This window comes from Pezoporus occidentalis, unplaced genomic scaffold (genome assembly GCF_034315485.1).
Source record: "Pezoporus occidentalis ecotype Australia unplaced genomic scaffold, CSIRO_AGI_Poc_V1 ctg37, whole genome shotgun sequence".
Classification (NCBI taxonomy): Eukaryota; Metazoa; Chordata; class Aves; order Psittaciformes; family Psittacidae; genus Pezoporus; species Pezoporus occidentalis.
The window spans coordinates 2,241,107-2,258,325 of NW_026915691.1; the positions used below are offsets into that span (position 1 = coordinate 2,241,107).

The 17,219-nt window shown below is 47.4% G+C and overlaps 1 protein-coding gene across 2 annotated transcripts in view; it reads right to left on the reverse strand.

Moving 5' to 3' along the window:
* PXN (paxillin) overlaps positions 1-17,219 on the reverse strand; it is a 45,139-nt gene that overhangs the window by 14,019 nt on the left and 13,901 nt on the right. For both annotated transcript variants that reach the window (XM_062631211.1, XM_062631210.1), the window contains exons 2-6: positions 5,810-6,036; positions 5,227-5,342; positions 3,204-3,343; positions 2,643-2,844; positions 2,032-2,164 (exon numbers count right to left, since the gene is read on the reverse strand). In XM_062631211.1, coding sequence (XP_062487195.1) covers positions 2,032-2,164; positions 2,643-2,844; positions 3,204-3,343; positions 5,227-5,342; positions 5,810-6,036 — 818 coding nt within the window. The remainder of the gene's footprint in view (positions 1-2,031; positions 2,165-2,642; positions 2,845-3,203; positions 3,344-5,226; positions 5,343-5,809; positions 6,037-17,219) is intronic.

Genomic DNA, 17,219 nt, shown 5'->3' on the forward strand with positions numbered 1-17,219 from the left:
GACAAGCTCAATATCTCACAGAAATTCTAAGGCTGTGTTTATAAAGCCCAAATCTTAAAATCTTGATGCAATTCAGTTTGTTTTCAGAGCTTAGCCAGACACTAAGGCAGGAAGGTGGGCAGTAGCACAGAAAGCAGCTAGTCTCTGTCATGTAGGTGTTACAGGAGGTGCGCAAATACTCTGAAGCCTTTTCTCAAGACTGAAAAGCATTTGAACACCCACAGTTAAAAACGTCCCATCCTTGTATCTAGCAAGGAAATCCTGTGCTGGGCAAGGTCATTCTTAGTTGCCAAGAGCTTACCTCGGAGCAAAGGTTGGTGGCAACAGCCTCACCCCAAGCCTATTTGCTAAGCCCTGATAAAAGCAGCTGGGGCACAAGGCCATGGTGCTCAAGCTCCCACAGGATGCAGAAGGAGCAAGGCAGGGTATGCCAGCAGCACGGGTGGGAATTTGCTCCAGTTTCACAACTGTGCAGCTTTTCAACCAGACTGACCAGACTCTTGTAGCTATCCTGCGCTCTACCCTAGGGCCTGGTATGGAGGACAAAAGGCAACACGAAGGTGTCAATATTTGCAGTTGACTAAATACACACTACAGTAAGTCTAGAGAAAACAGTGAGTAACTCCTAGGGTCTCACAAAATGAAGTACACGTGCCAGAAATGGCACACTGGACTCAAGCCCAGCAAAGGCTCACAGAGCATGCACAATTACTGCTGGGTTCTGAACTCAAGCACTAGGTCAAAACTCAGGGTATTGTAACGATGTCCATGAAACCCACAGCACACATCAAAAAAGCTCACAGGAACGGTGGCACAGAGGAAACCAGCAAAGCTGCCACTGAATTTCCTGTCTACATCTCCTCAGAAACATCAGATCTGGCTGCCCCACCTAAAGTGATGGCAGGAGGAGGTGGAGCTCAGCACAGACAAGAAACATGAAGCATTAGCAGGATTGTCCATGTAAGTGAAAAACAGAGTTAGGGACTTTCTTAGGATTAGAAAGCACTTGCATGTGTGCGTACAAAAAGCAAACCCGACAATAACAATGAAGAGACATTAGATGCTTGATTTCTCCACCTATCTGAACAAATTCAAGTGGATAATTCAGTAAGGCTATAAGCAAAGCAACTGAAAGTAGGAAGTAAGAAAAGGAAGTATTTCTCATTTTGCTATTATTATAGGTAAATGAAGTATCATGAAAGTAAGCTCCACAGTTAACCATTGAGTACAAGAATAGTAACATACCTATTGAATACAGAACAGGTTATCCAAGTACACATGCTAAGTAGATATCCAAGTATCATGTAAGAAGATGATCATGGGCAGGTTACTCCTGAGCTTATCCTATTATGGGGTTTTTATGTGCTACTTGTGACTGCTGTAGCAGTTCTTTTCCAACACAGTAGTTTGGCTTCCAAGAAAGATTCTGAACAACACTTGCCATTCTCTGCCCCCACAAGGAGCTCAGACTTTAATCCCATTTTGAGGTGAGTAAGAGATACTGTTCTAAGACGGAAACTTTTGAAGCCTCCAGCTGTCTGCTGCAAAGGCTTCAGTGCCTGCTCCACATGCCTGGAAGATCCTCCTTAGGAAAAGTGCATCAGGGCAAAAATACCCTCTGAAGAGGAGGGTCAGCCCAGAGAACAGAAGAGCCTGGTCGCTGTCAGTAAGCAGACTGATGTTCCATGCTCCCCTACCTCTTGTTAAGTTGTAGCACAGCAAAATAATTCACCCTGTACTGAGCAGTAACTAAGCTCATTATCTTTGGCAAACAGACAAACTGCAGAGCCAAAGAGAAACAGAATCCAGAGCTGCCTTACCCTGCCAATGATGAAAATTTATGAGTTGAGAGCACCTACAGGAGCACTCAGAGTGCACAAATACCATGACAGGAAATTTCCCAGAGCAAGTTTGGGAGGGAAAGAAGGCATTCCGGAGACCAAACAAGGTCAGCAAATGTGGCTAACAAACAAAGGGAGTCCGAGGGTGGGGAGGAACAAGATGAAGTCTGAAGTTGTCATGATAGCGTACCTTAAAGTCAGAGAGAGATGCCATCAGCTCATCCAGTTCTCGTGTAGCTGAAGAAGCAGATATACGGGTCTGCTGCTGACTGGTGACCCGCTGGGGGCTGCTCACCTCGCCCTGGCTCACAGTGATTGCAGGGCTGACAAGGGGGGGAAACAAAAAATGAATGTGTTTAAGCCTGGGAGAGCACTCCTAGACTGAAAGTGCCACAGCATGAGGAGTGTCCTCAGCACTGCCCACCATGGCCAGCCCTCCCCCAGACCCAGCTTCCACAGCACACACAGACCCTGCCTCTGCCAAGTCTAACGTGAGTGCGCACACACCCCCCATCCATTAAGAAACGGATGATGACCAAACATTCATTTTGTCACACGGTGGATATTTGTGATCAGCTATAAATCTGAGTTTGGACAACCCACCTCTTGGAACATGACTTATGTATTCTTTCATCCAGGAGCAGATAAAAAAACACCTGCATCCTCATACGCCTGCTTGGTTTCTGACCCCTTTAGACAAAGCCCATTTTCTGTCCATCACTCTCCTGCAGCATCTGCCCCTAAGTCCACAAGAACCTGCTCCACCACACCCAAGACAGCAACCACCAAAGCACTACTCACACTGGACTTGGCACAGAGCTCTCCAGCTCATCCAGCAGGCTCTCCACACTGGGACGCACATCTTCAATCCCACGTGCACCATTTCGCTTTGGCTTTTCTTTTGTTGGGGGTGCAGCCTTCTCTCCCACAGAGCTGCTGCTCTCTGGGACAACATAGTGAGGGCCAGTGACGCTGGGCAGCGATGGGCTTCTGTTGGCTTCATCTGGGAAAGGTGAGCAGGAAAGAGCCATTCAGACTCCTGAGGCCATGCATACATTTTTATCACAGGCAAGAGCAGCAAACTGCCCAGATATCTTGTGAACATTCACCACTGAGGATAGTCAGAACTTAACAGCACAAGGGCCTGAGCAACCTAATCTAACTCTGAAACTTCAGTTAAGAGCCAATTTTGAAGCTTGCCTTGCTTTGAGCAGGGTGTTGCACCACAGACCTCAAGAGATCCCACCCATACTAAATGAATCTTTGATCAGGAGCTGGAGTGGGATGTTAGAAAGCACAAAGCAGGCTACCATTTTGAGAATCAAACTATCCCTTCATATCAAATGTTTTGCTACTCCTTACCTGCTGGGAAGCCACTGGTGGGATTATGTTGAACAGCATTCAGTTCCAGAAGGAGTCTGTCCAGTTCTGAGAGGTTGCTGCCCAGAGAGGAGCTGTTCATTGTGGGAGATGGCTCTGCAGACTTCTGCTTGTTTGGGAAACTAAAGACAAACGGGAAATGTAAAACTTCCATGTCAAGATACAGCAGAAGGATGGAGGGAAACTTGTATCAGGTCCACAAAGTTTACGCAGGTACTGTATTCTTTTCAAGCTGATGCCTTTAGCTCTGGAGGAAACAAGATGTGTGCTTTGTGAAATTACTACAACACAGCCACATCTTCAGTTGTCAGTTACAAAGAAACAGCATTGATGGACAGGGCCTCAGATTTTAGGACTGTGTGCTGCACCAAAGAGTTAACCATCTGCAGATCCAGGACACGCACAACAGCAGCAGAACCATTAGCTTGCATACAGGAAAATGACTTGGTTCTGCTGACATCACACCAGGCAGCAAAACCCTCCTCCCTGAAGCAAGGGAATGCAGGGCTAGCAGAGACTGCAGAAAGATGCAAAGAACAAACCTCAAGCTATCAACAAAGTCAAAAGTAGCAGGTTATGTGGTAGCCTCCTGCAGCATTCAAGGTCTCTATTCAAGTCCTCAAGCCTTTAATTTGGGGAACTCTGATCAATTTTTAAGACAGTAATTTGTAGCTATTTTCTACTCTGTTAAACATACAAGCCTTGAAAGAAGTTTACCTGTGCACAAGTGTGTATAAAACATTGGCTGTAATTATTGCTTATCCTGTATGGGCAATTCCATTTACCACACATAACTGCAAACCATTTCAAAGCAAAATTTAGCACTGATGCAGTGGTTTTTATAGTAATTACACTGTAATAACAGTCTTGCCATCATCAAGGGCAGAGAAGTTATATTCTCCTAGACTTACCAAGGAAGAAATAACTTTTAATGCTCTAGAGGTTCTTATTTTATCAAAAAGATACTTTCCAAATCCAAAACGGCAACATCTTGTGCACACTTCCAGGTTAGGCTGTTGATAAGTAACAGGCATTAGGACTTTGACACCTGTGACACAAGTGACAATTATGGAATTCCATAAGGGCAGTTACTATCTTTCTGCTGCGGTCTGAGGAGGGCACACTTCATCCAGTGCTATAATGCACACCAGAACCAAGCCATGCCTGACCCTCGTACAGGACTTTCAGGCTGTAATTACCTCCAGTTTGTACTAATTGCACGCAGGCATCTGAAAAAAATAGCAATTACTGTCTCCATTGGGCAGCTCTTGCCTCTACCCAGAATTAGTTCTGGTTGAAAGCAACTTCTTGTCCAGCAGAAAGAGCTAGGCATGTAGACCACGACACCAGAGAAACACCAGTCTCCACAGTGTGAAAAGGTACCCAGGACAGAGTGCACTGTAGAGAGCCATCAGAGATGAAATTCTGACAGCCTCTTCCTCACTCATCCCCATGTCAGCAGAAAGGTCTGTCCTACCATATAGCACTCCTCCAACCCCTCACTGTAAGAGCAGCCACATTTGCAATTATTTGCAATAGTTATCTATCTATGTGCCTAGCTAGCTATCTATCACTAGTTAAGATGAAAGTTTAAGAAGTTTAAATTTACTTGAAAATTCAAGTCACTGCACATCCTGCCAGGCCATACATAATCAAGTTCCCTGGGATAACTGACCCCAAGGCCACCCTTCCCCTAAAGAACTTCTGTGCTGCTTAACAGGGGGTTGGATTTGCCAGTTGTCTCTGGAGCGTATCCTTCACAACACAATCCAGTTCCTGTTCTGTCTGACAGACCCTTAACCTCTTCTGCAGCTGAGGAAACCAAAGAGCCAGGTCAACGTTTAGAGTGAGTATGAAAGTTACAGTGCCTCTTACAAAAGAGATAATCAAAACCCACACAAGGCAACATAACATACACAGGGAGTACTGGTTGTTTCCACTTATAGAAGGCAACTCAAGCCACAGCAGGCTCAAATCAGGCTTATCTCTTAACAGGACTAGATACCTGTAGACGTGTTCCTCTTCACTGGCACGGGGAGAAGGAGAGCTCACTCCATCTCTAGGAACAGAGGCACTGGAGCTTTTGGCACTACAGCTGTATATAGGAGACTGGGACTGAGGCTGTGGAAACGAGATTTGCATTGGAAACAGAGAATGCAAAGCAAATACATACACTAGTACACTGCAATCCCACACATGGACATGGCAGAACAAAGCCCAGGAGCAGACAAAAACATCTGCTCTATAGCCAAGCCAGCCTCTACCAGATGAGCTACGCCAGGAACAACTGCTCTCCACTTGCTTCAGATTTGCCTATGAGCCGCAGATCTCTGCTGGAAAGCCCCAGTCTGTTTCCCACAGGCTACAAGACAGATGACTAATCTCATCACACCATCTTGCTGGAACAATGATGAGGGGGTTCAATAGTTATGTCTATTAAAACTTCACACCTCCCCCCATCTTCCCACCCTGTTCATAGCCAAACTCATCCTCACTTCTTGCTACTCTCTCCCCTCGTCTACTTCCTTGGGAAATACTGCACCAACAAAACAAGCAGGCACCCTCCCCATGCACACACATTCACTTACTTGCTGGTGGACGTATCTGGACACGTTGGGTTGCCACTGGTCTAAGGGGTCAATCACAGTGCCATTCAGGGCCTCATTGGAAGGTGGCGGAGGCACGGGAGGTGGCACAGCAATCTCCTGGTACGTGTGGTTTCCAGTTGGATAGGAGTAAGGTGTTTCCTCCGTTAGAAACACTGGCCGTTTGGAGATATGGGAGGTGGTGGATTCCAGGTCTGCCAGTAAGGCATCTGCAGGGGGAAAACAGTAAGGTAAAACCCTGGACTAGAGGTTTTCCTTTCTTCCCATTCAGGATATCTGTATCAGAAAGTCTTTGGGAAGACTTTTTACCTAGGGTGATCTGCTAAATGCCCTGGAAAACACTCCTTCAGCCCAGGACTGAATGAATTAACCCAACGCCCAGTACAACAAAAACACCAAGGGGGAACAAAGCAGCCAGAAAACCTGTGTCAGCCTCGGAGTTTTGTCTTAACTGTGAAACTGCCCAACAACAGGGACCTGCACCCTCCCTGCCCCTGCAGCACAGCAGCCTTGGAGAAACCTGCACAGAGATCTACTCACAACAGGATATTGACACAGACTAATTACAGGCCCCACATCATCAGAGTCATTTACCATGGCCGCAGGCACTGCTTTCTGCAGGAAACAAGATCTCGGGAGGGGTTTTCTCCAGAGTCTAAGGTAGTGGAAGAAGCATGAACCTTCCAATTAGTCCACCAGTGCAGCAGGAACACGTGTTTTGGTTTTCCTAACAAAAATCACTCTGGATACATCACACAAACAGTTAACGTGCTTCCAGAGGCTGCCAGGTAAACGCCATTGCTTCTCCTGGCAACAACTCTCAACTTGCTGGGTGGAGACTGCTCACAAATTCCTGAAGAGAAGGAAAACTTCCACCAGCTACAAACACTGTCACTCATGCCAGGCAGAGGGACCCACGCCACAGCACTGCTCAGGGATTTTAAAGTGGGAAAAATGCTCCCCCCCTCAGAGGGAAAGGCATTCCCACCTTTCCAGACTGCTCCCTTCAGACTGGCCTCTGCCCATTCCCAACCCTGCACTTCTCTATGGTGACTCACAGGCATACCCTGACTTGTTGGACCTCCTGTCCTGCGAGCCCACACTGCAGAGCCCACTGCAGTCCCTGGTGGGGAATCTCCAGCCTGCACTCACTTTCTAACGAGAGCCTGGCTGGCCGGGTGCCCGGCTTTCTGCTGGGGCAGCAAGCTCTGCTGCACGCCTCTTCAAGGCTGTTAGAGAGGAGCTGGTTCACTAAGGACATCAGTGCTCTTCATTATAAGAGCATCAGGACACAACTGCCAGGTCCCTTTGGAGATGTGGAAGTCAGCCAGACAACAGTAACCCAACTTCACAAGAATTAGGAGAGGAGGCTCTCGGAAACCCCCTGGATCTCCCTGCCTTCCCAGTTGTCTCCAGGTAGGCTCAGTTAGCAGGATTTGTGTTTCCCCTCCTGCACACAGCACTCGCACTCAGATCTAGGGTGTGAGGGCTCAGCCAGAGCGTAGCCATCACAGAGCATCCTCCTCCAGGGTCTCAAGGAGCTCAAGTTATCAGATGGCACCAGACCAGCACCTAATGCTTGCCCTAATGGCTGCCCATCATCTCCAAGAGGGCACCTGCCAACTCAAAGCCACTTCCTGAGCAGAGGAGACCATGCCAGCCAATGCACTTAGCAACCCTTGAAGAAAATATATTAAAGGGTCAGATGGAGGACAGTGTCACTGCAAGATGAGGAAGGTGCTGCTTCTATATTCACCCTCTTCCACAAACCAAAGCATCACACACGCCAAAAAGAGTTCCTGCCCTCAGAGAACAGAATACAGCCATTAGCAAATCAAACACTGTATTAAATTAACTCTATACACCTTTCATTTAGCCAAAAAGATGCTCCAAATCATTTAAGCCACAGGCATCTTCCTAGAGGGGCCAAAATACCCCAGAAGCAGATTGTCCGGAGGGGTACAAGTTTTCTGCAGCTGGGGAAAAATGAACTTTATCTTTTTAAGCAAAAGAACAGCTGGTGGATTCCAGAGTGAAAGGCACATACCTCAAGGAAACTGCTGCAGAGCTGCAATTCCTTCGACCAGGCAGGTCCTGTGACTGGAGGTTTCACGCACAGAACCTCCAAGAGAAGTGCTGTCCCAGAAGGTGTGGTTTTTGCTTCTCCCCACCAATGACAAAGGCAAAGCAAACTCCACCAGGAAGTGAAAATCCCATGAGGGTGCTGACTCCTCCAGTCCTACAGAGAGGACCCAAACCACTTTGCCACCCTCCACCCTCCATCCCCTCGGCTCGGTGCTGGGCTGAATGAACCATCAGACAGGAAACCAACACCTTTAGGAACGGCACAGAAGAGAGGAGCTCAGCTACTTTTAATGGTTCGCTTTTACTCCTCTGCAGACAAGCAGCAGCCTGGAAATACCAGGAACAGCCTGCCCCCAGGTCGTGAAGGAGTTAAGGAGAAGACATCACTGTTTAATGATTAACTTCCCCCATACCCTCCCCCTTCCTGACTTGAGCAAACAAGGCAGAGATGAGGAATGGGAAGTGGAGGGAGGAGAAAAGGAACCACTGGGTTGCTCTAACTGCACTTCAGCTGTACAACTGAGACTGAAGCAGCTGCGCGAAGGCACCAACCCACCCGGTGGGACAGGAGGAGCAAGGACGGCCAGGAGCAGGACAGGAGCTCACACGCCGCTCGATGGGTGGCAAAGAACCTCTCCTTGAGCTTGCTGGCCCCCAGGTTCTGCAAACCCAGGGTCCACCCTTCCACACCCCACTTGCTCACAGCCATGCCAGAGGGACAGTCTTTCCCACTGATGTCCATGCCCATGCCCGTTGCTGCTTCCAGCCACTGTTCTCCAATCCCATCAGCAGGCACAGTTCCCTGAAGTTTTTCTGGCCTGGGAAGTTGTGCCCATTCAAACGGTCCAACAGGGGCAGCAGAACTTCCCTGGGGAGGGCAGGCTGAGAGCTGTGGTAGCACAGAGCCCGCTCAGCCCATCCCACCTCATAGGCTTTGCCCTGGAGACGGAAGCAACTGCAACTCACAGGCACAGGCTGCAAAATCACTCCCTCGGAGGTCAACCCTAAGGAGTTCTGCATCCAGAGACCAAAACCCAACCAAAGCCATTAACATTTTGTTTTCCACCCAGCGCCTCATCCCAAGAGGTCCCAAAGCACTGTGCATTCATTTAGGATTTGTGCAACTTTTTAATGTTACTAGAAGAAAAAGTGAAATAAGAGATGGGGGAAAGGAAAGAGGATTTATTAATGGGAAAAAGATGTATTGCTCTCTATCTTTCTTTCCAAAAGGGACCAGACAGCTGTAACCGGATGAACTATAACGAAGATGCCCCAACCCTGGCCAGGGTGGATGGGGCTTGGAGCAACCTGCCCTAGTGGAAGGTGTCCCTGCCCATGGCAGGGGGCTGGAACTGGATGAGCTTTAAGATCCCTTCCAACCCAAACCAGGCTGGGATTCTATGATTCTATGAAAGATGCTGTGCCTTGTGCAGCGCTGCACCTCACATTGCAGTACTGAGCTCACTACAATGACTGCTCCCTAAATAGAATATTAAATACATCAAAATATTAAAGGTTCAATCGACGTATAGGGCAGTGAAGCGTTCCTCCCCAAGGCGACTCTGAGGGTCAGTGCTGCAGGAGGTGTAAATCAACCAGTTAGTCCCCCACAACCCAAAGGAAGCAGTTGACTGGATCCTCCTACAACCACCAGCCATCAGAGGGCACCACCACATCCTTCCATGGCAGACAGATGAAACCCAGGAGCAATGGCCAACTTGGCAGTAACTTCAGCTCACTTGTTCATCCCTGTGGAGCCGAGAACCTGCCCCTGTTTCAGGCACACAGGAGTTTTCTGCCGGTGCCACTTGTGCTGCACCTCCACCAGCAAACTGCAGCATCTCAGGAGCTATCACCCAGCACTCTGGAAACAAGCACATGTACTGAGCTCGTCAAAGTTCTACTGCTGCCCCAAATACTCCCTAAGATACTACAGACTCAGCTCTAGGAGGCAGAGTCTCCCCAGGTTAAAAGATCAGAGATTCATTTATCTCTAGAGAATAGATTTAACTATATTGTGGCAATAAAGTAAAAGAGACAGGGTTATACTAGATCTCCAAGCCATTGCTCCTCCACAGGATCACTTTTCCTTCCACTCTCACCATTATAAGATGCTATCGACAACCCACAGACATGTGCATGGAGTAGAATCCAGTTTCCAAAGACTCAGTAGGGCTCAACCCACCCACAGACACGGGCTGCGTATAGAAATGTGTATTTTCCCCTCTGTTAACAGCACACTGCTCAGGGGGGTGTGGAAGAGTGAGGGATACTTGCTAAAATGCCACCAACCCAGGTGCTCCTGCTTGTCATCACGATGCTGGTGCAGTCACACAGCTGATAAAACCCTAACTCACTGCTGGCTGCAGCACAGTGCATCCCAACATGCAATACCCATGCCCGGGTACTCCATGGGCTCAGGCAATTTGGCCAAGCACAGCATAAAACTGCATGCAAAGATGAGACTGAGGAACAGAAGGACAGAGTCCTCCTCCCTACACTGGCCAACCCACACACTCAGTTGAAATCATATTCATGCCACTAAAACCACATCCTCCCCGTCATGGGAGGACATTTGTGTTTGCATTCAGGTGGTTTTTCTACACAGATTTTTCTGTGGAGGAGGGACAGTTAAAGAATGATGTCGCATTTGGTACCTTTACTCCTATAAAGCACTCCAAGACATCTGGAGGTCCAGGTACATTAGTTTGCCCCTCTCTCCCTTGCCTTCCTTTTGCCAAAAATCATTGTTAACTATAAGGTCCTTGGGATTCTGGTCTTCAAACACCACCTTCCCCAGCTTTGCATATACATTAGATATGTATGAGTGGCTCTTAATAGCAACTACATTGCTTCAAAGTAGTTCCCAGCATCTGCCAAAGCTCTGCTAGTCGTTTAGACAGCTTGGGATAAGACCTCTGCAGCTGATATCCAATGCACTGAACTGCTCAGAAAATAAAATGCCTTTTACCAAGTAAGATGAAAGAGCAGGACAATATCTCTGGGTAAATCCCATTTACCAGCTCAAGCTGCACTGGAGACAGTAATCATCTGTCAAGTTACACACTGCGCATTCCTGCGCTATCTCCCCAGCCCACACCTCTGTCAGGCCGAGGAGCAGCTCACACATTCCAGGGGCTCCAACGCAGGCTCCTTTGCCACCGCTGCATGTCAGCACTCGCTGTCCTGCAAATGCAGTGTCCTCCAGCAGAAACACCCCTGTGCAGCCTCAGGGGCACATTCTTCAGCTTCCCACATCCAAGGTTTGGCTGATAAAGAGCAGCAGGGATCACAACACAGTTCCGAGGTACAGCACAGCAAAGGATAACACAGGGCCTCTTTGTACTGATGCACACATCAACCCCCTTGTCTATAAATCTGAGCCACACTCAGCCCCCTTAAATAGAGTGAAGTTATTAAAAAAGGAAAGGTATTTGCATGTATCTTCCCATGCATTTCCAAACCTTATTCACTCCCCTCTTCCTGAGCCTTCTGTGCATCCCCGAAATGCTCCTGGATTAAGGTGGCACAGTGAGGCAGAGCACATCATGAACTAATTCTGGAAAAACCTACATGACAAGGCATCAGCAAATACACATTTGTCAACTGGCAGCAAGCAGCTTTTTAATGCTCATATCTCCTCACACAGTAAATAGTTTTCCACTATTCTATTCACAAGCAGTCTAGGATTTTTTGATTTTAACTAAGGCAATTTAGAGAAATCTACATTTGCTTTCCTCTGTTAAGGAGAAGCCTTCTACTACTGAGTGTCCAGCACAGCTCTAGCCTGTGTGAGGGCTAGAGAGACACAGTACATCCAGTCAGCTCAACGACAGCGTTAGTGCCAAAAGAGAGAAAACTACCTCAGATTTCCATATGCAGTTCATTTCTCTCAAGAACTGAGGATGAGCTATTAAGCCATGCTGACACAGCAAATCAGAGCATTATCAACAGAGTAAGTAGATCTAAAGGATGGGGGTCAAATTTGTTTCTACATCTCATGTATTGCCGGGGAGGAAATGGAAGCATAACTGAGGCACAGTACTTCAAATGCCTCAGATATCAGCCTTTTCTTTTCAACAGCCCAAAGCCACATCTGCACATCCATCAAACTGCACATTGCCTGGAGCTCTGCTTCTTGCGTGGGACATCTGGAGAGCGAGTGACACTGGAGACGGGATTCTTCATCCAGCCACCCACCACACAGAGTCAAATGCCTTCCACCACAGTCCCATCTCCCCCAGCACCTCTACTGCCACACGTGACAGCCCAGGCACAGCACCATGGGTGCGATCACAGGTGATCAGTGCGAGATGGCTGAGAACAAAGTACAGTATTCCCTCTGATGCAGCTGCACAGAACAAGTGTGCACCTCCCCTGTTGTTCCCCACACCTCTGTTTACCCAAATAACTAGAACTGCTACAGGTTTTCCTGGCTCTAACAGAAGATTCCCAGAGGATCAGCAAAGGGAAATAAAAAGCAAGATAGCCGTAAGGGCAGGTCTAAATGAGGACATGGATTTTACATGATAATCATGGCTCATTCAGGGTAAGACCCCTGACTTGCAGAATGACACATCATTCTCCAGTCCTTTTCCCTCAATACCTGCAAGATGCTGAATTCAAATCCTTGATTTTGTCTGTCCCCTAAAAGTTCTGCGTCTCCAGAACTGAACCCTGAGCCTGCAGACTCATCTGAGCAGCCCCTGCAAAATCCATGAATCCAAATTTTAAAAGCTTCCTTAGGCTCAAGTCTTCTCCCCACCTCCAGGAGTAAATACAATTCCAGCTCACATATAGGGAGACAGCTTGGAGCGGTAACCCAATCCCTGCCAAGGCATTTTTACACTGTGAGTAACTGCAGAGGAATGGGGAGCTTGGGTATATTTATCCTGTTAAATAGCGTTCAAAAGAAACATTTGCAATGCTCTAGCAGAGCTGCATCCAAAAGACTTGTTGGAGCCTTGCTATAGGGCTTCTCACTGCCCTTAAGCTGGAGTCTGGAAGGGGTGGGAAGCCCCAGAGAGCAACACTGATGACAGGAATTCCCTGTTTTAGCAGCTGCTTTGACTTTTCTCAGCAACATGGAAGAGCATTATCAGGAACAGCAAAACCATGAACAAACAGGTGACTGTGGCACTGACTTCCAGGTGAAAAAAACATAGCACAAGGCTCTTAAGGCATTATATTCTCATCAATGTTTTTCAATGCAAAAAGACCAGAGACTACAAAAGCAATAAAATACAAAGAGTGTAATCAAAGTAAGACCTTAAAAACCTGAAGTGCAGTTAGATGCTCTTAAAATCCCGAAGTTCTCAGGTTCCCATACATGGAAAGCACATCAAACAGCTTGACTTGCTTTCCAAACCATTTGAGAAGGAGACATTTAAAAGTTCTCCTAACTGTAACCAATCTGGTAGTTTGAATGCAGGACACACAACAGCTCCCAGCTCTCTTGTGAAGCAGGGACAGGTTGTTGTTTAAGATACAGAACAACTCTAGGCACAAAAGATAAGTCATCTGCCAGACCTAACCACTGCTGGAGGCCCAGTACAGAGCAGCCACTGGTATTTTTACTTCACAGACCCGCCTAGAGGAAGTTCAGATGACATGGTCCAAAAATCATGTAGTTACTGGTTTAATGTATCCCAGTGACTGATGTTCATTTGAAGCCTTCTGCTTTGTCATTATCAAGGTATTGGTGCAAGTCATGCCTCGTGTCACTGCTCAGTAAAAAACATCCAGACTAGTATCAATACATGTTATGGTTCCACATACAACTTCAACAAAAGACAGTATCCATGAAACGCTTGAAGCTTCTCTGTTCTTTGAAACCAATACTGCCCCTTAGAACAAGCAAGACTATGCATTTGTGGCACTGATTTACAAAGTTGTGTTGAGTGCTTCAGAAAAGCTTACCAGCAAAGGCAACCATCTAATAGTTGTTATGCCTAGCTACACTAGGCTGCAGAGACTAACTAAACAAGAATTCATCCCATGACAGACAGAACTGCTTTCAAAATCACATGATGGCAGCCACCATGAATCCTGTCTATGCCGTAACTCCAATACAGCCAGCCAAACCAGTTAGCTTCCCTCAGTGCAGCGGCCCTGCATCCAGCTCTGACCACTATCAGCAAATACCTAAACAAAGACAAGACACTGCACTGTGAGATGTGGTCTGTGCAATCAGCTGCAGCAATCATTGTGGCTTCCTGTCCCAGGCACTGAGATCCAAACCAGAGACTTGATTCCAGAGCTTGTCACCAACTAAGCAGTCACAACTAACAGGCCCCACTACCACCCCAGGCACAGGGCTGTAGAAGAGTGCACAAATACAGCCTGTTCAATGCAGTTTCAGCAACTGCTTATCAATAACTGCTCACTGCACACTGGGGGGTGAAATGCAAACCCTCTCAGTGTCCTGGCTGCAGTTTCAGCAGAGCTGACACCACCACATGCTGCCAGCGTAAGGGAAGGACTCAAGGGATCCGCCTTTCCCCAGCATGCAGACCCTGGAACTCACCCTGACCATCAGATGCTTTCTGAACCAATTCAGCTCACTAACCCAGCAGATGTTGGCTGGGCTGTTGGCGTGGGGTTTTTAGATAAACTCATTACATTTCTTGGAAGCACAGCTCCAGCCACTCTATGACTTCAGCAGCTTTTAGAAAATGTTTTAAAGAGACCAGTGCCAGAATGTAGCCCTTGTCTAAGTGAAGTGAGTGAATCAAACTTCTGCTTTAGGAAATACTGTACTTTTACCCCCAAAACTCAGGCCAGGACACAAACTGTAAAAGCCCCATCCACCCCAGGCCACCTGAAAGAAACCAGCCATCCTCCTGCCCAAATCCCACAACTAATCTACATCTCAGATGCAGCCCAGAAAACCTGCAGCCTGAAAAGGAGCAAGCAGCAGGGAGCACAAACAGAAATGCTCCTGAATTCTGGAGACATCCCTCACCACTACGAGCCACCTCCACCTGAGCCTACACTGACACTGTATTTGGCTTTGCAGCCCTGGAGTTGTGATATGGTTCCATCAGTAGGGCTGCACACATGATGTACCACACATGATGGTGCTATCTCATTTGTCCCACTGAGATGAAGAGTTAGGCTTTCGATAGAGACTACTCCCATCTATAAAACTTTGAAGATTAGCTAATTCTGAATGCTACAAAATCCACCAGATGCCACCACGTGAGCTCAGACCTTCCACTGGATCCCTTGGAGGGGCAAGAGGGTTATTTGTCCATGTGCTGGAAAACCATGAAGGTCACTACAGGACCCCTCCTGGAAGTGGCCACACCGCTTCCTTTCAAATTAACACAAGCATTTCACTGAATCCCAGACCTGCCCTGTAACCGCAGCAACGGTGTGTTCATCAGCATGGTGCGGGTGCCAGAGTGCCAGCACCATGAGGGGTCAGCTAGCTCCTGTGTAACCCAGCAGCAAGGCTTTCAAGGGCACAGAGACACTGTGGGAAACCAGCTGAGCAGTCTGCAGCTTGACACCAGCAGTCCCTGGGGATCCCAGCACCATTCCTTGAGTGAGCATCTCAGACCCACCTCTTGTCATCTTTGATGCAACAGGCTGAGACATCCTTCAACTGGTCACATCACCGAGTTGGCAGGAAGGTAACCTTACCTTAACCAGACCCATAGGGCATGGGATCATCAACACAGCACACAGGCTGAGACACGCTGCAACTGCCTTAAAGATCTGAGTCAGCACAGTTTCCTGGATGAAACAACACAAATCTCTCTGCCCTACAGTCCAAGCTGTGTGAAAGAACCACAAATGATTTTCCTGGAGGACTAGAATTTTTCCACTTAACTCTTGAACACTAAACCAGACCCCAGCTCAAATGGGCCCAGAGATATGAACTCCCACCTACAGCAAAGACAAGCGCAGTCATTCTGCCTTCCTCCAGCTTCCTCAGAAGAGCTTTCATCCTCTTTCTGCTCCCTCAGAGCAGTTCATAAGATGACTGAGATAACAGAAGTCCCACAAGGCACGTATCTGCTTACATGGTCAGAAAGAAATATTCCTCAATGTGCTATAGGTTTGCTGAGCATCCTCACACTGGAAGTGATTGGTGATTTAAGGACCATCTCCTTTCAGAAGGATGTACCTGTTGCTCCAGATAAGAAGAAATAAAGTTTAAATAAACTGCAACCAGTGAGGTTACCAGACCCACATCCAAAGAAAATATAGCTTGAATAGATTTTATTTTGTTTGCTGCTAAACCAAGCACAGCCTTTTCAGGTTTTTCAAATCAACCTAAGCTGTCCACTCCACTGCTGTGGCTATTGCTTTCAGGAGCTGCCAACAGAAACACCAGGAAGAACAAGTCCTTACTAGTATGGAAGATTTAAGGATAGCACAGAGCAAGGCAAGGCCATACAATCCAGCTTAAGTTGGCTGTTGTGCTCTTCACATATGGCCTCCAAGAGGAGTACTTGAACTTAGTAGCAGCACTGTGGCATCTCTGATTTCAAAGCCTTCTCCCTCACAAAGGTGTGTCTTCCTGTAGTTCTCATTTCCAGAAAGAGCTGGGGAGGGGGAGGGAAGAGTTATTTCCTGTCATATACAGCATCCTCTTTTTTATAGCATGGCTTTCTCCACACTTGAAGTGAAAAGTGACGTCTTATATTCACTTCCCTCTGTTTATAGTCCTGAGGAGCAAACAGCTCATGCCAGGAAAAAACACCCTGTGCTAAGACCTGCTGCCTTCAACTGAGGTCATGTTCCAGCTTACTAAACAAATGTTTTCAGCTTCTCAGCTACCAAGGGCTTCTGAGCATGCCAGATCCCCAGCTACACAAGCCTCGAATGCCCCCTATTGTGATTCACAGTCAGACAACCCAGTTGTGTGAACCCAAAACAGAAAATCCCTTCCATGGTTCCTATCAGGATTCTCAGCACTCTCAGACCAGGTCCTGAACAACAGGAAACAATTACCAAAGATGGATCAGCTTGGTCAAAAACATTCTTCCAGTGCTCTATGAACAGCCTCCAGGAGGGTCAGGAAGTTTGTAAAGGCTTTGCAAATCACAGCTCCAGCACATCCTGTGACACAGCGCACGCAAAAGCAGCGGGCTGAGCTAAGCTCAATGCTTGTACAATGTTTAAGAGCACAAAGCCAGGATCTGGGTTTGGTTTTACTGGTTTACGGGACAGACAAATTGGAGATTGCACAAGAGAAGTTTGTGATATGTAAAATGCTTCATAGGGACTCAACCAGCCAAAACTCCCAACTCTTGACCTCCAGTGATTCAGACCACCGTGACTGCAGTACTGCTGT